The sequence below is a fragment of the Strix aluco genome, chromosome 5 (assembly GCF_031877795.1).
Source record: "Strix aluco isolate bStrAlu1 chromosome 5, bStrAlu1.hap1, whole genome shotgun sequence".
NCBI lineage: Eukaryota > Metazoa > Chordata > Aves > Strigiformes > Strigidae > Strix > Strix aluco.
In genome coordinates, this window is record NC_133935.1 from 19,566,300 (window position 1) to 19,583,580 (window position 17,281).

General features: G+C 41.9%; 2 protein-coding genes across 8 annotated transcripts in view; one reads left to right on the top strand and one right to left on the bottom strand.

Moving 5' to 3' along the window:
- The window catches only part of CALD1 (caldesmon 1), a 197,074-nt gene extending 193,433 nt beyond the window's left edge, over positions 1-3,641 (top strand). For 5 of the 7 annotated variants that reach the window (XM_074826266.1, XM_074826271.1, XM_074826267.1 and 2 more), the window contains 2 exons: positions 297-330; positions 1,943-3,641. In XM_074826266.1, coding sequence (XP_074682367.1) covers positions 297-330; positions 1,943-1,974 — 66 coding nt within the window. In that variant the 3' untranslated portion in view covers positions 1,975-3,641. The remainder of the gene's footprint in view (positions 1-296; positions 331-1,942) is intronic. The other 2 variants (XM_074826269.1, XM_074826272.1) reach the window with 1 other exon arrangement.
- A 1,225-nt stretch (positions 3,642-4,866) lies between these two features.
- On the bottom strand, positions 4,867-14,359 carry LOC141924200 (aldo-keto reductase family 1 member B10-like). The gene is made up of 10 exons (XM_074826274.1): positions 14,271-14,359; positions 13,321-13,488; positions 12,144-12,260; positions 11,344-11,421; positions 10,345-10,467; positions 8,549-8,655; positions 8,266-8,347; positions 7,107-7,190; positions 6,130-6,212; positions 4,867-5,784 (listed from the first exon to the last, which is right to left on the bottom strand). The coding sequence occupies exons 1-10, from the start codon at positions 14,337-14,339 to the stop codon at positions 5,742-5,744; spliced, it is 954 nt and encodes a 317-aa protein (XP_074682375.1). The 5' UTR covers positions 14,340-14,359; the 3' UTR covers positions 4,867-5,741.
- Positions 14,360-17,281: the final 2,922 nt, after the last annotated feature.

The following is a 17,281-nucleotide window of genomic DNA, read 5'->3' on the forward strand; positions in this document are numbered from 1 at the left end:
TAACATCTCTGTGGGAGGCTTTCTATGGGGAAGGTGCCATTCACCTTCATTACAGTCAGTCAGTTGGAATTAGGCCTCTACACGTCTTTTGTTACTAACCTGTCTTTTTATCTGTAAAAGAAATTACAATGAGGTGCAGAAGCCATGTAACAGCATGTAGCTTTTATATTCCTATTTGGCAGAGTTCTGTTGTGCATGGAAATCTGCCTTTGCATGGAGTTGATTTTTTTCCTGTTGTAAATAGCTATGTTTTCCCATATTGAACTTTAATAATGGGTTATTACTTTTTCAAACAGGTATCAGCTATGGGGAAAAAATCAGAGACTAATGGTAAGTAATTCTAATAATACACCTGCATATTAAACAGGAATGTTGCCACATTTTCACACAGGCATATCTGTGTTTTAAAATTCTACATCTGTTAATGTTGATGCAGAAAAACCCTTTTTGCCTTCGCTTTTCTAAAGATCCATTGCAATATCACCAAAACAAGAACGTTTGAGAAATAAACCTAAATCATCATTCTAGGAGGACTGAGGACTAGCAGTGCTCCAGCCATGTTTGCGAAGCCTCATTCAAGTGACATGTGTAGCATGTTTGCTGTAGCTGGAGAGTATCATTAAACTGTGTGAGGTCTGAGGAGTAGGATGGTCATTTAACTAATGCAAGGCATCTGGGAAAGGCTCTTTTAAGGCTGCAGCAGCAATGGTTATGCCTTTCATGAGCAGAGAGGGGGATCCCAAAAAGTGAATCTGTTGCGGCAACTTATTTGAGCAGAAATGGAAGATTTCAGTACTATTGAGAATGAGGTCTGCATCTGATTTTAAACACTGTCACTGGTTAATGGTGAAGCCTGTTGAAAATTCAGCAGTGTTGATTTATAAAAATAATTCTTCTGGCTGGTTGTGAGTCTCATGTGCTCCTGTATACTCAGACTGGACTGGAATTCAAACGCATTCAGCAGCAGCACTGCTTTTGCTGGAGCAGTACATTGGTGTTTTCTCAAGGCAAAAAGTTATTTTGAAACTTCTAGTTTGGGAAACACAACCTAGCTGTACAGAAAGAAATCAGCAAAATCACCCTCCTAGCTTTTTTTTATTATTATTTTAATCTAAAACACTATAGATAAAACCAATTAAAGGAATTCTGTGCCTAAGGATCAGTGGGGAAGAACGGAACTTCACTGGTCAATTTAATAGGTTTAAATATAACTGTGCAACATCATTTGACTCTTCACAAGGAATGAAATGATCGAATATAGAAAAACTTTTGGTTTTCTACACGTTAATATGTGCAAACATTTTTCTTCATATTTGTATGTGAAGCCAGAGGTATGGCATGCCTGTAAACTTCTCTTATCAGTTTAAATTAATGCAAAATTGAATGGTCTTCTTTCTCCTCCTTTTTAAACTGAGATGTGTTAGAAGAGGGGTTTTCAGGCTTGCTCAGTGTTAGCACAGCTCTGCTCCCGTGGAAGGTGTTAGCAGTCGTGTGTTGCTCACAAGAGCAGACCACGCTGAGTGGTTCGGACACCGTCAAACCTCTCCTAAGGCTGAGTGGGAGGAGGGCTGCAGCAGAGGTGTTGCAGGAGGAGGCTCTCAGGAGCTGGCTTTCAGTCTTGCTGTGGTCTTGGAGTGCGTGCAGCAAGCACTGCAGTGCAGCCTGCCTTGGAATGGCTGGGGAGCACGCTGGGTGCAGCACCCCCCACATTTCTGGGTGGCTCTCCCTGAGCTGCTTCCTGGGGCTGTCAGAGGCAAGAGAGGTGAAATCCTGCTTGTCCCTTTGAAGGCCACCTCTGAGCAGTCCCAGCACACGAGCACAGCAGCATCTAGCTTGTGTCCTGCCTTCTTACATGCTGTGTGTAAATCTAGAGCCATGCCTTCTCTATTTTAGAGATATGTTTGGGTTATTTCAAGCTATCTTTAAGCTTTCTCTTTCTCAGCAGGTTTGAGACAATTTGAGAAAGAACCATAGAAGGCCACTAAAGACGCTGGACCAATCAGTTGGGCGAAGGAAAAAAAAAAAAAAAAAAAAGAAAAAGAAAGAAAAAGTGCTAAATTGTTCTTTTTATATTTATGTTTATTTACCAAAATGTCTTTTTGCATTATCCCAGTTAAAACCATGTATATTAGCACTGTATTTAATAATCAGTCTAGACATTCATCATAATAGTACTGCCTTTGCACAAGAGCCTTTTTTCCTAAAGAAACCCATGCTGTGAAATATATAGACTCTCCTACTGATAGTCATAACTAACTATGTATCTGAACAGTGATTTCAACTGACATAAGAGGTCAACCCAAAATGCATGTAAAGTGAAGTTGCTTGGGAAAGGTGTGCAGTAAACCTATAAAAACAACGGTTACTTTTGTAATACAGAAGTCTTTCTTTCTGCACTTTAGACTAAGGCATGGAAGAAATATCTTTAGTTGACAATGTAATATTTTCTGTAAGTTGCCCATGTCATAGAAATACTGCATCAATAATGTGTTTTAATTTTTTGTTTTATACTTTTTTTAAGTATCAATTTTTCCATTCCAGTTTAAGTTAATACCTAAATTTGGATGATTATGTTAGCTGACAGCGGTACTGATATTTCTTTTTGTTGTTAGTGACTAGTAATTGAATGCGATTTAGACTATATACACACATAGCTTTACAAAGTTTAGCCTAAAGGCACTACTAATGGTAGAATGCTTTAATACGTGCTAGAGTATTATATTTAGTAATAAACATACATAATTAGCCAATATCACAGCTTAAAAAAATAAAGATAAAATCACACACTTTTCTATAGTAAGATTTCATAATTGCCATTAGAGGTATGGTGAGATAAGTATTAAAAAATTTTAAATGTCAGTTGCCCGGTAATGGGTAATTAAAAAGAAAGTATAGTTTTTAAAAGAGGAAAAGGTAAGAGTATAGAGGGTCAAAAATAGGTCACTTGTATAAAACGTTGTAGTTTAATTTATATAAAACTACCATAATTAAAAAGAAAAAACCCTAAACACAGTTGGAGCTTGTTTCAAATGACTGTACACTAAATCTTGCCATCCATCAGTGCCGTACACTAAGTCCACCTAATATGAAGTAAACCTCTGTCTTTATAGTGCTTCTTTTTAACTCTCTCTCCCGAATATCTTATTTACAGATGTTTTCATTTGTATATAGTAAACACATGGCTATAAGACGTCAGCTTGGTTTGAATTTACATGCCATACAGTTTAGCATTTACATCCTACAGTGTATGGGTGGCATAAACTGAGTAACTGAAACAGCCCCTGAGCATGTCGTTAACAGCTTTGTTGTGCATCAGAACTACCAGGATCTCCCTTTTCACCACTTCCATCTCTTACAGCATCTGACTTCTTCCTAAAGAAGAATAATGTTATATTTCGACCCAAAGATGAGCTCCCCTGCTTGGCTGAAACATCTTGTTTACATATAGAGATGCACGTAGTTATCTGTAGGGGGTGAAACTGTGCCTTACATTGTCTGTGAGTTGTCATGTTTTTGTTTGGGGGTTTTGTAAACGCTCCTCTGAGTCTTTCAAATACATCCGATAGCTGCAATAAAAACGATTTGTTCAAACAATGTATTCTGAAACTGCATCCACAATAAATGGAATATTTCCATCAGCAGCCCCCTGTTTGTTAATGAGTAGGAATGAGCCAGTTGTAACTGGGATAGGAATCGTGCTGAGGTCGTGTAAGATAAGGTGTCATTGCAAAGAAGCTCGAAGGACGTCTCACCTTATGTACTATCCTTCAACAGACAGCCAAGTTGTAAAATCAACAGCTTTAACCTACCATATTCTTAAGGGAGGTGGGGGGGAATCTTATTTGTTGTGCCTATCAGTACAAGTACGAGCTGTGCATCATCCAGAAGGCAGTGTGCTCAGCAGAGTAGGTTCTAACCCAGTGGTACGGCCATCTGCTTCCCTGGTTTGAAAAATGTTTTCTGTGTGAGAGCTGTCATGTTTCTCCCGTCTACCTCGGTGGGATGAGCTTCCAGGCTTGGATGATCACAGGGACCAAGCCTGGGGATCTACTGTCTCTCCTGTCATCCTCCCATCTCCTTCGTTTTTGCTCTAACAGCAGCACAGCACATAATGCCCTGCTCTAACCAGGTCATGGTCATCCGAAAGAGGCCCCCCAGCCTGCTGCCAGCTCCACAGGAAGCAATGGGAGCGCTGCAGCAAGCACAGCTTTCTGAACTGCTAGGGGAGAAGTAATTGGATACTGCCTAATTTATCCTGAAAAGAGCTTGTATGCTTGAAAGTGTGACTGTTCTGCCTCATGCTGACTGACTACGTTGCCACATTTCTCTGCAAGCTTTGCTGAAGTGATGCTTTTACTTTTTGATGTGGATTAAATTTCTTTTGCTCCCGCCTCTTGCCTTTTCTGAGAGTGTGGAAGCGTGCTAGGCACAATCTTACTTTTAGGAAATACTGTGAAGCGGGGTGATCATGGTTTGTTCCTACCAGCTGGCACCACCTCCTGGCAGAATTCACCGAAGACAAATCCTTGTGGCGGAGACAGCAGCAATGCAAGTTTTTTTTTTGGTGTTTTGATACCGTTACGAGATGATGACTTTTCAGCCAATACCAAATTGTCACCTTAGTTTCTGATCATGCTTTTCTGCAGCTCACTCAGCGTCCTAGCCGCTTTCTCTTGCCAGTGTGCAGAATGCCACAAGAAAGCATTTTTCAAGCCTGCATTTGCTTTGGCCTACCATTATCTACCTGGAAATACTTTAAAGCAATTTTGAGTCTACCTCAGGGTTTGCTTTGGTTTTTTTTAAAGAAAAGTTTTTCTATGTTTTCCTTAGATAATTGTTATTATTGATTTGTTTGAATATATTGTTCTGAATGCTGCCAGCAGAGTTGCAAAAATCTAATTTTGTGTTTGAGACTTCCAGAGCAAGTCAGTCTGATTTTGTAGGTAGCACTTATGTTTAGCTGGGTGGATTTTGATGTGTGTTATCGCTGCATGTGATGCTGTCTTCAGCTATTCACCAGTAATCACACAAGTTCACTTTCTAGGTGTTCAGAGGGAGGGCTATGTGAGGTAAAATGGGTACAACATTGTTCTTTATGTTCTAGCTAGAGCATGATCCTGTTTGATGCATAAGCCACAAAGCAGTCTCTCTGTATTGTCCTTGTACAGGAATTAAAGAAGCTCATTTCTATCTGTATTAAAATTCGGAAAAACAGACTTCAGGCATGTTTTTATAATTAACTGTATGAAACAATATAAGCACTGCACTGATTAAGTTTTGTTGTTATTCAAACTTTATTAATATAAAATGTTAAGGCATTAGAGATTTACACTATAAAAATCACAAATATGTAAAAAGCAAAGTAATTAAAGAGACCACTCCTTGACAACAATTTATGAGCCAGTACGACTGACCGCACTGGAAATAACATATAAGGAGTCATCTAAATAACCAGAGGTTTTTGTTAAACATGTCTTTAATTAAGGAAGACAAGGAAAAAAGGAAATGAATAGACAGTGTCTTTTTACTATTAATCAAAACCAGATTTCTGTTAACCATCTTTACAAAAGACTCATCCCTACTGATGCATTCTTATACCAGCTAGTGGTCTCCTAAAAAGGGAGGACAAGTAACTGCTCATAATGATTGTCAAGTACAGAAGAAGAAATCAAGACCAAGCTACAGAGTACATCTTCTAATCTGGAAGGACTTACACAGAGGTCTCGCAGAAACCACTGGCATTAATATTCTGCTTTGAAGGGGTAGTCCTTGTGATTGACAGCTCTGAAAAGAGAAAGAACTGGTTATTTAAGTATTGTAGAAAGTATCTTCAGCAGCATTTCCCTACTGCAGTCTCCCTTCCCCACTGCCAATGTACTCAAGTTTTGCTGCTGTTATTAATTTGAACACAGGCTTGTGAGCAAGCACACGCAACACCAAGATGCTGGGGAATGCCCTGAATGAATCTCCCTCCCGCTATCGGTTCCAGGACACGTCTTGTAACCTGGGGTACAGGATTTAAGATATGACCTCTCCCTGGTTTTGGTCATGTATTTTTTCAAGATATGGGGGGATGAAAATACCGATAGAGATAGGCCTAGTGGATAATAAGGGTAATAAGGAACATACGGGAGCACTGGAACTGCCCTCCAGTTCCTGTTAAAGCTGAAGATTACATCCATCTCCTTTTTAGATAGTTCAAAGTCAAACACCTAGCAGGAGAAAAAGAAGAAAAAAAAAAAAAAAGGCTTTCTTCTTAGGTTCATGAGTAGTTAGCTACTAAGTGTGCTTCATGCATTTACGACTTGAGATAAGAACATACTGCATTCACACTAAGCATAGTTAAGAAATCCTCTTATTTCTCAGCCAAATACCAATTTACCCTTGAAGTAATCAGTTCTTTTCTCTCTGAGGTGCTGTTCATAGCAATGTCTTAACAGTTCTGGGTAGCTGAATGCAAACCTCACTGCAGTTTGTGTTGTAATGCACAGACAGAAATCTTAAGGTGCTAAGGATGGATTACTCGATGTGTCACAAATACTGAACTAGCAGTAATATTTCTACTACAACAGAGGACTGCTGGGTACCAACTGCAAATAGTTGTCTCACAGTCATCTAAGAACTCCTGCAGGTGGTTCACAGGTGAAATAAGTCAAAAATGTAGCAGCATGAATTGAAAGTAACACAGAGATATCTAAGATGCCAGGCTTTATGAGCAAACATCCAGCTGAATCTCCATGCGAAGGGGAACCACAGCTTCAAAGCGAGACATAAACCGTAACAGGTCTGGTGTTCACAATTTCTTCCTTTTGCACCCTAAAGAGGGGCTTACTAAGCATTTCCCAGAGGGCAAGTCCAAAACTGGGATTCCCTTTCCAGGGCAGCAGAGCTTGGACCACCCTGGTGTAACCCATTTCTCTCCTGGCGGGAACAAAATGCTTTTCCCCAGAGAACAAGTGCAGATGGTTAAGGTAGTGCTGAGCTCAAATCTTTAGATCTCTGCACTCCCAATGCCTTTTAGGTGCTGCTTGGAAATATAGAGGAGATACGAGTGTGGGTGTCTATCCTGTATAAAAAGGTAGCAGCAGTCCTAATGGAAACTTGACCTTGATGTTTTCCTCAATACGTTGTGGTTTGTCAGACTTGGGAATGACAATCACGTCTCTTTGGATAAGAAACCGGATCAGAACCTAGGAAAGGACAAGGAGGAGCATGAACATGTGGGTATCAAGAAATCAATTCAAATGCATTTTGTGTTCTCTCTTACTCCCTGCCCTACCCCCACCCCCCAAGCCAATTTCTTTTTCTACAACCATGTTCACTCTTTGGAAGACTCTACCAGTTTGCACACAGGAGTTTGATGTGCCAGCATTTGCTTTCAGTCTACTGACAAACTATAATTGTTTCTGGCCTATGTTGTTTCTACTTCCGGGTTTCTCCAGGATTTGTTTTGTTTTCATTTATGTTAGGAGAGGGGGATAGAACTGATGACGATTCTGGCTTGCATTATATGGCTGCTCAGGCCAAATAAGCATAATGATACTGCAGATTATTTTGGGCTCACAGGTAAGTACTTCACCTAGGTTAAGCTTTTTGAACTCCTTAAAAGGAAAAATATAGATTTTAAAAGCTTTCCCCCCTTAAAAGAGGACTGTTGCATCCAATTTTTTGTCCTGCTCTGCCCATCTTAAAATATGACGGTGGTTGATTGCTTGTGAACACGTGGGTTTGTTTGAAGTGCAGTTTCTGCACATCCTGGGCAAGAACTCATTTGTGTGACTAGCAACTAATAGAAAAAAATTTCATCTTGAATAATCAAGCAACTTTCAAGGATTCTTTGTGAACACAAGCAATAAAGGAGCAATCAAATAAGTCTGCAAATTACAGGACTTTTCTGAAGAATAACATAGCTCGAGAAAAGAATTACAAGTTGGCTTGGTGACTTCTAAGTAAACCTCAGAGGAAAGGGGTTTTCCAGGAGCAAGCACTTCTCTCTGGGAGTGGAAGAAATCTCCCTAGGAAGGGGAACACCTGAAGTAAGCATGTACCACTGCTCATCAGCCCCCCACACCCCAAAGCCCGCACTCAAGACATCTTAGGAAATAACTGATAATTCATATGAATGCTGGGGCAGTATCAAGAGTCAAGTGCACTTCAGCCCCCTTATACTGTATCTCTAGAGAACACAGCATCTGCTAAGACCAGCTATCAGCCTGTAAAAATGTCTGAGGAGGAGGAAGAGTTTGCCCTGACAACCCTGCTTACCTGGGCAGGGGTTTTATAATGTCTAACTGCAATCTCTTTAATCCTTGGATCATCCAGCAGCACAGGTTCCCCTGGCTTGGCCCTATTAAAAACAAAAGCCAGGATATTGATGGCAGAAAGATATTAGCTTCCCTGCAGGAAGCCTGACATTTTGTGTGAAATAATCTGCAACAACGCAGCATCACTTTGCTCATTATACCTGCATTATTTACATCATTTGCCTCAAAGATTCAAGTTGCAAATGCATGGTTTTGTGTACAGAAAGGCTGCAATGCTTTCTTACCATGGGCGGTTAGGAGAACCAAGGGGGCTGTACGCAGTCACAGCAATCCCTTTGGATTTACAGTACTGGATCAACTTTTCCTGGGTTAGGTATGGATGACATTCGATCTGCAAGCACAGAATCATGGTGGTTGATACAGAGGCAGACTGCACTGGACTCAGAGCATAACATTTTAATTCCTCTTGTATCACAGAAAATGTGAAGAAAAGACTCCCAATATCTTGATTAAAATCTGTCTTATAAAAAAGTTATTAATGTCACAGCAATATCTAGAGCCCTAGCACAGAGAATAGGTCTTCCTCCTGCTACATATCACACAAAGTTAGTGAGAAATAGATGAGAAGAGTGCAAGTACTATCTGTCAGGAATCAGGGAGATCAGTCTTCCTGGACTACTGCAGAGCAGGACTGCATCTTCAGAGGCGCAGCTCAGAATACCTGAAGTTTAGTTTCTGCTCTGAGTCACTCAAGCTCTCCTCTCCTCAGGGCGTCTCCCCGATTCGTGAATAAGCCTGGGGAGATGAGCTTCCCTAGGTTAGCTCAGATCATGTTGTGACCAGCTATTCAGGCAAGGTGTCCTTTAACTGGAAACAACAAGAGCCTACACAGGGATGCTGCTCAACTTGCCAGAAGCCATAGTATGACCATGATATATACCCTGCATAATGTGGCACCATGCACATACCCAGCTGTTTCTAAATGCTGTAGCTTTGCTACCAGGCATGGTGACATGAAATTCATGTACAGTAGTTCATTTAGGTCTGAGCTAGATTAGACAACTGCTGTAACGACAGTGTGTGACACAGGCGTACCCATGCAGAAGCAAAATGGAGTCAAAGCCTGAAGTTCTTCAAACTGTTGAAGCTGGTGCAGCTTTTAACTTGGGGTTAGTTGGGTCCATCCCCATCAGAACTTTACAACCCTCAGTAAAATCTTTCTAAGTCCTATGTTCCCCTTGTGCTAAGCCTGGCCGGTGCACACGCTAGCCCCAAGCCTGGCACTGCAGCACAGGCAGCACTGTGCCTGGATGGGGATTTCCCAGGATATTCCCAAGTCAGCAGAGATGAGCATTAAGCACCTTCAGCTGAGTGCAAAGAAGTCACATATGGAAGAAAGCCAGAAGTTCCTGATGCCCCTGCTGTTCTGTGATTTCATTCATGAGGTACATAGTGAGAAGTTCAGTGAAATGGTTTATTTTACGTTGAAAAATAAGTAAGTCCAGTGAACAAGTTAGAGCGTTCGTGTACATACCCATAACTGTGCAGTAGCTTGCAGTGAGGATTTTGCTGATTATCCCAGGGCTGGCAGAAATGGGGCTGTGGCAACTTGGGCCGTGACATCCAAGTCCAAGTAATGAAATAGGATGTGTATTAGAAAGTCACAAGGTCTTATACAAGGTAATGGATATTTTCAGTTTTCCAATGTCTAAAACTAAAATATTCTAATCTGTTTCATATTACTGTGATATGCATAATCCATACTGTTTTGTATGATACTGCTCTCAAATCTCCACTGCATTATACACATGCAAGTCTACAAAAAATTTTTCAGTTGCGATCCCTGTCAGCTAAAAACCATCAAGACTGACACTGTACCGAAGCCTTGCATATCGCAGGCAGCACTGACTTGAAGGGTCTTTCAGACAACCAGAAATAACTAGTGCTTTGCGAGATCTTTCCATGGCACCAAAACTATTTAAAGGTCATGGCAGAAGTCAGTTTTAGAGCTGAAGTGGAGCATGAATATATTTAGGAATATTGCAAGGTTAGATGATACCAATGGAAATAAAAATCTTACCTGGTTATTTACCGGCTTGTATTTCAGTCCCGGCTTGTTCAAGATTCTTTCAATCTGCTCATGGTTAAAGTTGGAGATACCAATGGCTTTTACCAGACCACAGTCCACCAGCTCTTCCATGGCCTAATAAGGACAACCAATGCATGTTTATGAGGTAGTATTACTGCCAACTACACTATTTTATTTCCCTAAAGATAGTGATAAACCAACAAACAATTCACACTTGGTTTAAATAACAGTATCTCAAACAATTAAAAAAAATAAGCTTTGCAACTTGTATTATCTGTATGGTTTATGTCCCATTGCAGATGGGAAAGTAATATAAGAAGAATGGCTCGGCCAACCCTTTTGTAGTGGGAAGTGAATTTCTTTAGCTTTGGCTTCTTTGGGGGTCATTTTACCAGAGCTAAAAAGGCAAGGGAGACCCCTCCACCTCCTCCCCTGTCTGCATACTACTTCCAAGGTGGCAGAACACAGCAGGGAGGATGTTATCTTAAGCTCAGTTACCTCAAAATACTTTCTTGCAACTGTAATCTGCTATTGTAGAGCTACTGTAGAGAAATTCCTAGAGCTGCAGCATCACAGAGGTGCAGGTAGAAGGAGCAGGCCCTGAATCTTCTCAGTCCACATGGAAAGGAAGATTGAAGGACAGCCTGAGATGCTGATGCCCAACACTGAAAAGTGAGAGAATTCCCTACCTGTATGAAACACCCAGTAAATTAACAGCTGCACCTGGATTAATCTATGCTTCGGTTCCACCATCGTGTGTATTCAGGTATTATTTTAGAGACAGCACCTCCTATTTAGTCTTAGTAAAGACATCCCCCTCTTGCTCCCCAAAACAAGAGACAGCAGCAGCTCTGCTCATACTGGTCATGAAATACAATTTTGTGTGACTATCCTCTGTACCCAAAACTATTTCTTAATTTCATCATGCACAGAGATCTCTGCTCCATCTTTAGTGCTGACACCTGTTCTAAAAAGCAAACATTAACTTACCTCCCATGTGTCCAGAAAATCTGTATCACTGGGAATACTCATACCCTTGTCATCCACAGGATGCAGTTCTTCACCAGCCTGTTATTTCAAGGCAGATAATACATAGACTTGAATTTCCTACTGTCTACTACAACTTCTGACTGGATTTATAGGCAATAAGTTAGCAGGTTATTTAAGCATATTGCATAACTAAAACTTATGCATATTCATCAGTATTCTCTTTTGGATGAGGGCCTTATTTCTACAAATTAATCCCTGCATACAAAGAGTGGGGATTAGTAGTAATTATGTAATTTAGGCAGATCTAGAGAAAAGGGAACAGACATTCCCATACCTTTATTCTAGAGTTTTTATTTATTTTTTTCCCAGTCTACACCTGTGTAAAAGAAGTATGTTCTTTCTACATTGTGCTTCATTTTTCACTGTTGGTTACTCCAGATCAAGCCAACATCTGCAAAACCTGAAAAGTTCACACTGTTCCGGCCCAGCAGAAGACCACAATCCCTAACTGTACCATCCTGTGTTGGCTAGTTTCCCTGAAGACCCAGGGGCCCATTAACAGTGCTCATACCTATGACTATCTCGCTTCAATGGGTGTGGATAGCCAGACCCACACACTAAAACATACTATTACCTAGTTAGTGACTGAATGCTTGCTACCACCAGGTTCAGGGAAGAGCCAAATCAACCACATCAAATAAACCATCCCAGCTGCACAACGAAGATGGTCACAGCATGGGTGAGAGATTGCACTATATTTCTAGCCAAATAAGGAGAAGAGAGATGTAGAGCAGGACTACCTTAAATCCCATAGGGAAGTGCATCAGGTAGAGGTCAAGGTAGTCCATTTTCAGTGCAGCGAGGCTCTTCTTGCATGCTACCTTAACCAAGGACCTCTCGTGAAACGTATTCCACAACTGTGGGGAAGAATCCAAGACCAACCGTGACTTTACAGCTTCTGCAGTCCAGACCAGGGGACAGAAGCTTCTCCCTTGGTGGTCTAGGAGGGTAACTCCCTTCCCATGTACTCAGTGCATGCTGAAGACAAGGATGCTGATATTTTAATGGTAAGGTAGTACAAACATACCACAAAAAAGGAAGTCAGTAGTGGATGGTCAGTACTCCTACTTATGAAAAGAGATTCTCAGAAATAAATATAACACTCTGACAGGTGTCTGACACAGCAAAGTTGTTGTTAGAAATTTTTTTTTTCCCAGCCTAAATTTTCAGTCTTGAGCAGCTCATAGCTATCCTCCTTTTCCCCTTTAACTGGCCAAAGTGAGAACTGTTGTCAATTTTACTTCATTTTTGAAATGCAAATTCATGTCATTTAAATAGAAGCAGGTGCAAGTATTACTCAAAATCCATTCTTTAACAAAAACTAAGAGTATGTGGAAAAGCTTAGTTATGCTCAATGTGTTCTGGTTTTGCTGGTGAAAACCCCAATTCATAAGTTTTTTAGTTAAAGTGTTCTAAATTTTTGGTAAAGGGCATTGCTGAAACAAGTGGATGAGATAAAGAAATTGAGTAGATACATGTAAAATACTTCAGACTGAAGTCCCATACTTTAATTTCTATTCCCTTTTAGGCTTAAATTTTGTACATGACAACATCTTCAAATGTCTTGCACACCAATAAGTAGCACCTTTGAATTCGGACGTATGTCTTTTTTTTCCTGTCTTCCTAGGGTGCATGCAAATGAACCTTCAGTATAATTAAGCGACTTAATAGATGCAAGGAAGTTATTAAAGGAAATTAGATTATTAGCAACAGCCATGGTACTTTTCCTAAATTGTCAATGATTCCTGATAAAGCTCTGTTCAAATTGCAAATAAAGGATGGAATTTATAGCACACAACAAGACAACCATGAAGTGAATGTTGGAGAAGGGAATAGGTCCTTACATTACTTCACAGATGGAACAAGTGTTTCCCTCTGAGAAAAGCTAAATGCCCCAATAATCCTGCATCCTTGTACCTTAGTGACAATGAAGAGGTCTTCCCGTTTCACAGCCCCCTCCTTGATCCTCTGCTGGACTGCATTCCCTATTTCATTTTCATTCTTGTAGAAATAGGCACAGTCAAAGAGGCGGTAGCCTGTATCAATAGCAAACTTTACCACCTCTTCCACCTTTCCCGGAGGAGCCTGAAAGCAAACACAACCAAGCCATGAGCTCTTCCGTGGCCTTCAGCTAGCACTTGCTGCTGTAATAGCTCCACAAAGTCCTAATTTCCTTGTCACCTGCGTTTAAACTGAGTTTCAATTTTCCAGGCAAACAGCATTTTGGTAGGGAGGGGGAACAGAGCCAGAAAGAAGTTAGTTTCTGTGAGACATTTTGACTCTGTCATTTCCAGGAGCATAATGCCCAGCATCATTTCCCTTTACTTGCTCTCAGCGTTGCCCAAGCAGTTTCTCCTGTTCATCTTCCCAACGAAGGCAGTTTCATGGCCCAGGGCTCTCATCAGTCCGTGACACCCTCGCGGGGCTACAAGGGGCGACGGCCGGGCCCAGCAGCCTTTTGCAGTTTACTTTGGGTTCTTTTTGGTTGATTTCTTCTTCTGCTTCCCCGCCTCTTTTTTTTTTTTTTTTCTTTTAGCTTGCCTCCCTCCACCTTCTTCAGTGTCCCCCCCCCCCCCCCCCTTTTTTTAAATTTTTTTTTTACTTTTTTTCTTTGCTTTTTGCTCCGCGATCCCTCTCCTCCCGCCCCGGCCCCCCCGCCGCCGCCTGGCAGTCCGCCCGGTTACACAAGCAGCCGCGATCGCTGCAAGCGGCTGGCGAGACCGACCGTGCCAGCCCCCAGGCGGGGACGGACTGCCGCGGCACCCCCGGGTTTTGTTGCAGCTTTTTTTTTTTTTTTTACCCCTTTTGCCCCCCGCCCCTTCTTTTCATCTTCGCAGCGCCCAGTGTCCCCCTGCCCGCCCCGGTACCTGCCAAGTGCCCAGCCCCAGGATAGGCATCTTCATCTTGTTGCTCAGCTCCACGCAGGGGCTCGCCATGGTGCCCGTAGGTAGGTAGGTGGGTGGGTGGGTGGGTAGGTAGGTAGGTCGGTAGGGGGGTGTGTGTCTATCTGCCCGTCCGTCCGTGCCCGCCAAGGCCTTAAGGCGCGAGGTCGCCCCGCCTCGGCCCACGCCCGCCGCCCCGCCGGGGCCGCCCCCCCTCTCCACCTCCCTCCCCGCCTCCGCCGGGGTTTCGTTCGACGTGAGACGCAAGATGCCCGTGATTTGGAGGTTTTGGTTGGCTACAGAAGCCTGATACTAAGAGGATTTGTCTGTTTGTTTTTGCATTGACCACACGAGCGAATGCCTCAGTGGTGCCGCTGGCACATTCTGCCGCCGAGAGCCGCGCGGTGCCAGCAGCGTTGCTGCATGAGGCCACGGTGTCCAGGCCGTTAAGGGATTTTATCAGTTACTCTCAAGTGGTGACAAATGGACTGAAATGAACATCTTTTATTCTAGAAAATATTAGGCTTACCTACTGTTTGCAGAGGAATTCATTAAAAGGGGACATGGGCTCACCTTGGCATAGATTCAGGGTTCTGTCTTTGCAGAGGGGTGGGGGCCCGTCGCGCTCCTGCAGGACCCTTGCAGCCCTCCATGTGAAGGCGTCGGTTCCCTGTGCTCAATTAAAATGTCAGCCAGCGTCAGTAGGGTGTCAGAGGCTGCAAAAGGGATTTGTGATCACAGCTTGTCTGCATGTAGTCTTTAGTCCAAATAAACCCCCTGCTTTTTATGTAGGGTCAAAACACAATCGGAGGGCTGACATTTAAAGGCTGCAGAGAACTTTGTACAAATGGGGTGCCTCAGAAATCAAGAGCCAGGGGCCTGGAAGGGCTGGGCCACTTAGCTGACAGCTGTTTTGAGGAAAAAGTGCTTTACGTTAGGAAACTGATGTAATTTCAACACCCTACCTTAGGCATCTCACATGTCACAGAGCCTAGGCTTTGTGTTTATCACAGTAGGGATTCTCTGCTTCTTGAGCCTTTTTTTTTTCTTTTGCTTATATTGCTATAAACTCTTCCTTGCTCATTGTTGACGCCTGATTACCAGTTCACATGTTGTGTAAGTTCCACTGGTGTCTTCTTGCGAGTTGTACAGTGTGAGTGAGGAAGAATGAAATATTTTATGCTTGGACTGATAACGTTTGCCTATCAAAATACAGAGGCAGCTGTGAATTATTGCACCACTAGTGCATTCCAACCATGATGTTTGATGTGATTTGTTAGAATTTTTGTACACTTGCAATATCTAAACTGCTTTTACAAGACAGTATTTTCAGTTGATTGGCAGATTCATGTTCTGGGTTTATATTTGAACAAAATATCTTCTGGTTCTCCTTGTCCTGGTTTCTAAACCATTGGCTTAATCAAGCTTTATTGTCATCTTTCTGCTGCCTTGGATGTCATCACACTTTGAAGAATGAAAAGGATACCAAACTGATAGAAGTAGAGAGAGAGAAGCAAAATGTAGGCAGGGAAACAAAATTTTCAGACTGACATGACAACTCCAGTACACTCAAACTAGAGCAGTGGGAGGAGGTCTCTTCTACTGAAAACAAATATGAAAAAACCCCACCAAACCAACCCCCCCGAAAAGAAAAAAATCAAAGCTACTGCAAGAGATATGAGGAATTTGACAGAAAAGAGAGAGCAAGATCTACAGAAAAAAGAAACTAATCTGTAGATATTTTATAAAATCAATAAAGGTACATTGATTTTAAGGCCAGAAAGGACCACACTACTCTTCTGCGCTGACCTCTGGTTATATTGACAAACTTTTACACCCAGCCTATAACATATAGCTATTGCTTACTATATTATTAAAGATGCTTGGGTGCTACAGCAATAGGAGCTGACTAAAATCATGTAAAGAACAGACTAGAAAACATTGAGATTGAGCTACAACTTACCTTTAATTACATCAAATCTTGGTCTGATATGTATAAGAATGAACCATAACTGGCCTTTTTTTTTTTTTTAACCAGGTGCCTAGTCAGAGTCTTCAACACTTTTCCTCCTTCTAAACCTTTCTCCTAAGACCTTAACACTTTGGAGTGAACTTCCTGGGCGTCAGGGAGGATCAGGGAGAGATTTTGGTAACTCAGCCAAAGCATGGGCTGGCGGGGAGGATCTGCTGGAAGGACATAGTCATGTGTACAGGCTTTTCTGTTTAGGCATTTCTGTTCTGTTTTACCTGATTGCTTTACTGCATGGAGAAAGATAACTTTCATCATATATATAGTTGCATAAAACCTGACTTTGAGGGAGTATAAAAGCCTTTGTTTGTTGTGGGTTTTTTTTTTTTGCATGATGACTGAGGCCCACCCACCTCAATGTTTTAGCTGAGTCACAGTGATTTTACTCCCTGGAAGGCCTGGCAGCTTCCTGGAATGCCCTGCCATGAATCAGAGTGTGCAGATGCAGGACATGACTTGTCTGTAACCTTGTTAAGTGTGGCTGTGGTTTTCAAGGTATTGCTATCACCTCACTGGATGTTGATTTAGCGTTGTCCTTCCTTTAGAATGACTCTTCCAGAGAGTAACCGTGCTCCTTTGTGGTCAGCCTTTAATAAAATACTGATGTGCAAAAAGCATATCTCTTCTGTGGCTAGTCTAATGTTACTGGGAATTATTTGGTTCAGTGAAAGTACTTAGTTAGAAAGCCCCAACATGAGGCAACCTTGCTCTTAGTGTTCTTTGGGGAAGCAATGTGCATTGTTTTCCTGAACTAACACTAAGGAGCCTGTCACAAATGTCTCCTCCTGCAGAGCTGACAAGTGAGTAGCCACACGCTACTGGGAAGGGCATAGGAAATGTGTCCAGGATGTGGATTTTGGGGTTTTTTTTTTGAAGAAAGGTGTGGAGAGTCAGTTGTGTCAGAGAAAAATGTAAAAGGTGGTACACACTCCCCATTGCAATGTGTTGATTGCAACAATAATAAAAT